This window comes from Bison bison, unplaced genomic scaffold (genome assembly GCF_000754665.1).
Source record: "Bison bison bison isolate TAMUID 2011002044 unplaced genomic scaffold, Bison_UMD1.0 scf7180017864093, whole genome shotgun sequence".
Lineage (NCBI taxonomy): Eukaryota > Metazoa > Chordata > Mammalia > Artiodactyla > Bovidae > Bison > Bison bison.
In genome coordinates, this window is record NW_011494665.1 from 613,868 (window position 1) to 618,344 (window position 4,477).

The window sequence follows — 4,477 nt, forward strand, 5'->3', positions numbered from 1 at the left end:
CAGCCTGGAGGTGGCCACATACAGGTAGAGCCTGACCCTGACCCATGGGGATGCACAGATGCACAAGTCTATGTGGGGGCAGACTCCTCGCCTGAAGGGGCCCAGAGCCATGGGTGGGGTGGGGGCTCTGCCACCACTTGGTCCTGTGACCCTAGGCTGATCCCTTCCACCTAAGCCCACCTGCTCTCCTGTGGGTTCAAGACCGGAGAAGTATCCTGTGCCCAGGAGACCCTCCAAGGAGCGGTGATATAGCTGAGTGGGACAGCCTCGAAGGAGAAGGCTGGACACCTAGAGGTCATCTGCATCCAGAACATTACCCCCAAGGGGCTGAAAAGCCCAGTCCCTGTGTGTGCACACTCACACCAAGAGGGTGATGTCCTTGAGCAGCCTCAGGAAGGAGGAACCGCAGGTGTGGGCTGGTGGCACCGACTTGCCACCTGACCTGGGCCTCAGTCTCCCGGTCTGGAGGATGGGAGATGGGCTAGGTGACAACCAAAGTCCCTTCCATCCTGAATGTCCAGGGGCCTGACTCCTATCAAGCCTTGGTGCCCTTGTCCTTGGCCTTGCCCAGCCCATCTACTGACCATACCCTGTTGGCTCAGGAAAGGTTGAGACCAAGGAAGTGCTGCTTCTCTGGCTCTGTGGCCTTGGGCAAACCCACAGTCTCGCCTGGGAAACTGATCTGGTTAGCCAAGGCCCCACTGATGGAGCCTGAGGAAGGAAGGGGCTTTGCCATGGTGAAGGATTGCGTACTGCAAGCCCGCAGGGTGGGGCCAGGGCTGGAGAGCCTATGAAGACAATGCCCCGAGAATCCACTGACGAACAAAAGCAGGGGCCCCGGAAAAAGCTCAGGAGGGGAGGGGAGGCAGGGTCCAGAGGAGGAAAGTCAGTGAGGCTCCAAGGATGAGAAGGAAGGGGCTCCACCTCCACAGAGATCAGAGAGCAGCTCGGTGCTGCAGCAGGAAGAACCGAGAAAATGCTAACCAGACTCAGAGATGATGAAGAAGAGCACAGAGCCGATAGATGTTTCGGCATAACTTGTTGATTTGATCGGTCCTCCTTCCCCGCAACTGGTCCCCGCCTTCTTAGTCCCCATGGGACACTAAGGCAGGGGCGTGGACACAAAGACCTTCATTGCCCTGAAAGGCTTGGGATCCAGACTACTTAGAGATCCCCAGATAAGAGCCTTGACCCCTTGTCAAACCACTGAGGGGAAAGGTCTGGGCAGGCTTAACCTGGGTTTTGAGGCATGAAAAGGATTTGGAGAGAGGGAGCTGAATTCTTTTGTTTTTGTCTGTAACCAGCTCTGGGGGCCCTGGGGGAGGAGGAGGAGGAGGAGGGGGGAGCCTATCCCATGGGAACGGCCTGAGAATTCCCACTTCCCCAGGGAAGCCCCCTCCTCAGACCCTCCAGATGGCGGTGTGGACAAAGGCAGCAATTAGCATGAGAATTGGCCCCCCACCCGGAGGATGAGGTCATAGGCCTGGGATGGGGAGGGGACTAGTCTAAGCGCTGTGTGGGGGTGTGTGTACTCTGTGTCGACTGTGTGGGAACCGCTTGTGTGTCTGTGAGTCCAGCTGTGTGTTCAAATAAGTGTGTGACTCTGTGTGAGCAAGTGTGTGCTATCTGTGGGTGTGACCATGTGATTTCATGGGCAGAGCCAAGCACAACCCCATTGTGGCTTTTGTGTGATAGTGGTGAAAGTGAGGAGGAGGCCTGCCAGGTGGGGCCTGTGACTTTCCCCTGGCTGGCTGGCCTGCTGGCCTGTGGGCAGAGGGCTGACCCGGCTTTTCTTCCTTCGTCCCCAGGACCCTCCTAGAGGCTGAGAACTCACGGCTGCAGACACCTGCAAGCGGTTCCAAGGCTTCCCTCAGCTTTCTGGGTAAGAGGAGGGGCCAGGTTTCCCCCAGAACTTTACCTTTGCTTCCTCTTCATACCCCAGAGTGATTTATTTTCTGAGATGAGAAGCAGGAAAGCCTAATTCTTGACCCCGTGGCCCCTAACATCAATGAGCATGCTCTTAGCCCAGCCCCAAAAAGGCAGGAGGAGGGTCAGGGTACTCCTCCCCATCCCAGCTGATCTGTCCTGACACCATTTTCCCCTCTCTGCCTTTCCAGACCCTAAGCTGGAGCTACATTTCCCTGGGACCCCAGAGGGCCGGCGTCCGGGACCTCTGCTTTCTGTCCTGAGCCCTACTCCCCTCTCCTCACCTTTGCCTGGTACCCTTGAAACACCCGTGCCAACCTTTCTGAAGAGCCAGGAATTCCTTCAGGCCCGCACCCCGACCTCAGCCAGCACCCCCATCCCACCCACCCCTCAGGCTCCCTGCCCTGCTGTAGATGCCGAGATCAGAGCCCAGGATGCCCCTGTGTCCCTGCCCCAACCACGAGTTGGGAGGCAACAGGTGCCAGAAGTCATGTGGGCTGAAGCCAAGGTGGCCATCCCCGCCAGCATCCTGCCAGGACCAGAGGAGCCTGGGGGCCAGCAACAAGAGCCCAGTCCAAGCCAGTCCCCTGAAGATCATGCCTCCCTGGCTCCAGCCCTCAGCCCTGACCACTCCAGTCTAGAGACCAAAGATGGAGAACCCAGTGCATCTAGAGAGTCCAGCAGATCCCAGGAGGAAGATGAAGGCCAACTCTGGGGGCTGGCAGAGAAAGAAACAGTGGTAGAGGCCAAAGCAGTGAGCAGCTTGCAGCAGGAAACGTGTCAAGAAGAGGCGGGTCTGGACGTGAAAGAAATCCAAGATGCCCAGGGCCCTTTGGAAAAAGAAGCTCTGAACTCTCTGGAAGAAGAGATTCAAAAGCCATTGATTCCACTGGAAAAACAGAGCCATGAGACTATAAGATCTCTAGAGAAGGAGAATCTGGAATCTCTGAGGTCTTTGGAAGAAGAGAACTTAGAAACACTAAAAATACTAGAAAAGGAGAATCAAGAATTATTGAAGTCTTTAGAAGGAAAGGAAACGGAGGTAATGAGATCTCTAGAAAAAGAAACTCTAGAACTACTTAAGCCTATAGGAAAAGAGGATCCACAGACATTGCCATCTCTAGGAAAGGAGAATCAAGAAATAATGAGGTCTCTTGAAGTTAATGTAGAGACATTCTTATATCCAGGAAAGGAAAATCAAGAATTAGTGAGGTCTTTAGAAGAGGAGAACGCTGAGTCATTAACTCTAGAAAAGGAGAGTCAAGAGCCACTGAGATGTCAAGAAGTAGAGAACCAGGGAACACTGAGACTCCTAGCCAAAGAGAATCAGGAGCCACTGAGGTCTCTAGAAGAAGAAGACCAGGAGACGTCAAGACCACTAGGAAAAGAGAATCATGAATCCCTGCGGGCTCCAGAAGATGAGAATCATGAGGCTTTGAGACCTCTAGAAAGAGACAAACCAGAGTCCCTGAGTTCTTTAGAAGAAGACCAGGAGGCAGTGAGACCTCCAGAAAGAGAAGACCAGGAGCTGCTGAGGTCTCTAGAAAAAGAAGACCAGGAGCCACTGAGGTCTCTAGAAGAAGACCAGGAGGCAGTGAGACCTCTAGAAGAAGAAAACCAGGAGCTGCTGAGGTCTCTAGAAAAAGAAAAAGAGGAGTCACAGAGGTCTCTAGAAGACCAGGAGGCAATGAGACCTCTAGAAGAAGAAAACCAGGAGCCGCTGAGGTCTCTAGAAAAAGAAAAACAGGAGGCGATGAGACCTCCAGAAGAAGAAAAACAGGAGCCGCTGATGTCTCTAGAAGAAGACCAGGAGGAAATGAGAGCTTTAGAAGAAGACCAGGAGACAGTGAGACCTCTAGAAAAAGAAAAACAGGAGTCACTAAGGTCTCTAGAAGACCACGAGGCAATGAGACCTCTAGAAGAAGAAAACCAGGAGCCGCTGAGGTCTCTAGAAAAAGAAAAACAGGAGGTGATGAGACCTCCAGAAGAAGAAAAACAGGAATTACTGAGATCTCTAGAAGACCAGGAGGCAATGAGATCTCTAGAAGAAGAAGGCCAGATGACATTGAGCCCTCTAGAAAAAGTGAAACCAGAGACACTAAAGTCTCTTGGAAAAGATCAGGAGATAGTTAGACCTCTTGAAAAAGAGAATCAAGAGTTATTGAGGTCCCTAAATGAAAAGAGTACAGAGGCAGTGAGGTCTTTAGAAACAGAGACTCCAGAACCACTAAAGCCTACAGAAGAGGAAAACCTGGAAATACTGAAACCTCTAGAAAAGGAAAGTCAAGAGCCACTGGGGTCTGTGGAAGGGAACCATGAGACACTGAGACCCCCAGAGAAGGAGAATCAAGAGTCACTGGGCTCTCTGGCAGAGTGGAATGTGGAGAATTTGCAGTCTCTAGAGGAGGCCGACAAGGGAAGTCTAAGGCACTTGGAAGAGGAAGAGGACGTGGAGCAGGAAGAGAGTCAGGCGTCACTGAGGCCCCTGGAGGAGCAGGGGCAGGAGCTGCCACTCTCTGCACAGCAGCAGAAGTGGGGAGATGCAATGCAG

General features: G+C 53.0%; 1 protein-coding gene across 1 annotated transcript in view; it reads left to right on the forward strand.

The window, feature by feature from the left end:
- NES (nestin) overlaps nucleotides 1-4,477 on the forward strand; it is a 10,102-nt gene that overhangs the window by 3,013 nt on the left and 2,612 nt on the right. Inside the window, exons 4-6 of the mRNA XM_010838429.1 lie at nucleotides 11-24; nucleotides 1,809-1,882; nucleotides 2,118-4,473. Coding sequence (XP_010836731.1) covers nucleotides 11-24; nucleotides 1,809-1,882; nucleotides 2,118-4,473 — 2,444 coding nt within the window. The remainder of the gene's footprint in view (nucleotides 1-10; nucleotides 25-1,808; nucleotides 1,883-2,117; nucleotides 4,474-4,477) is intronic.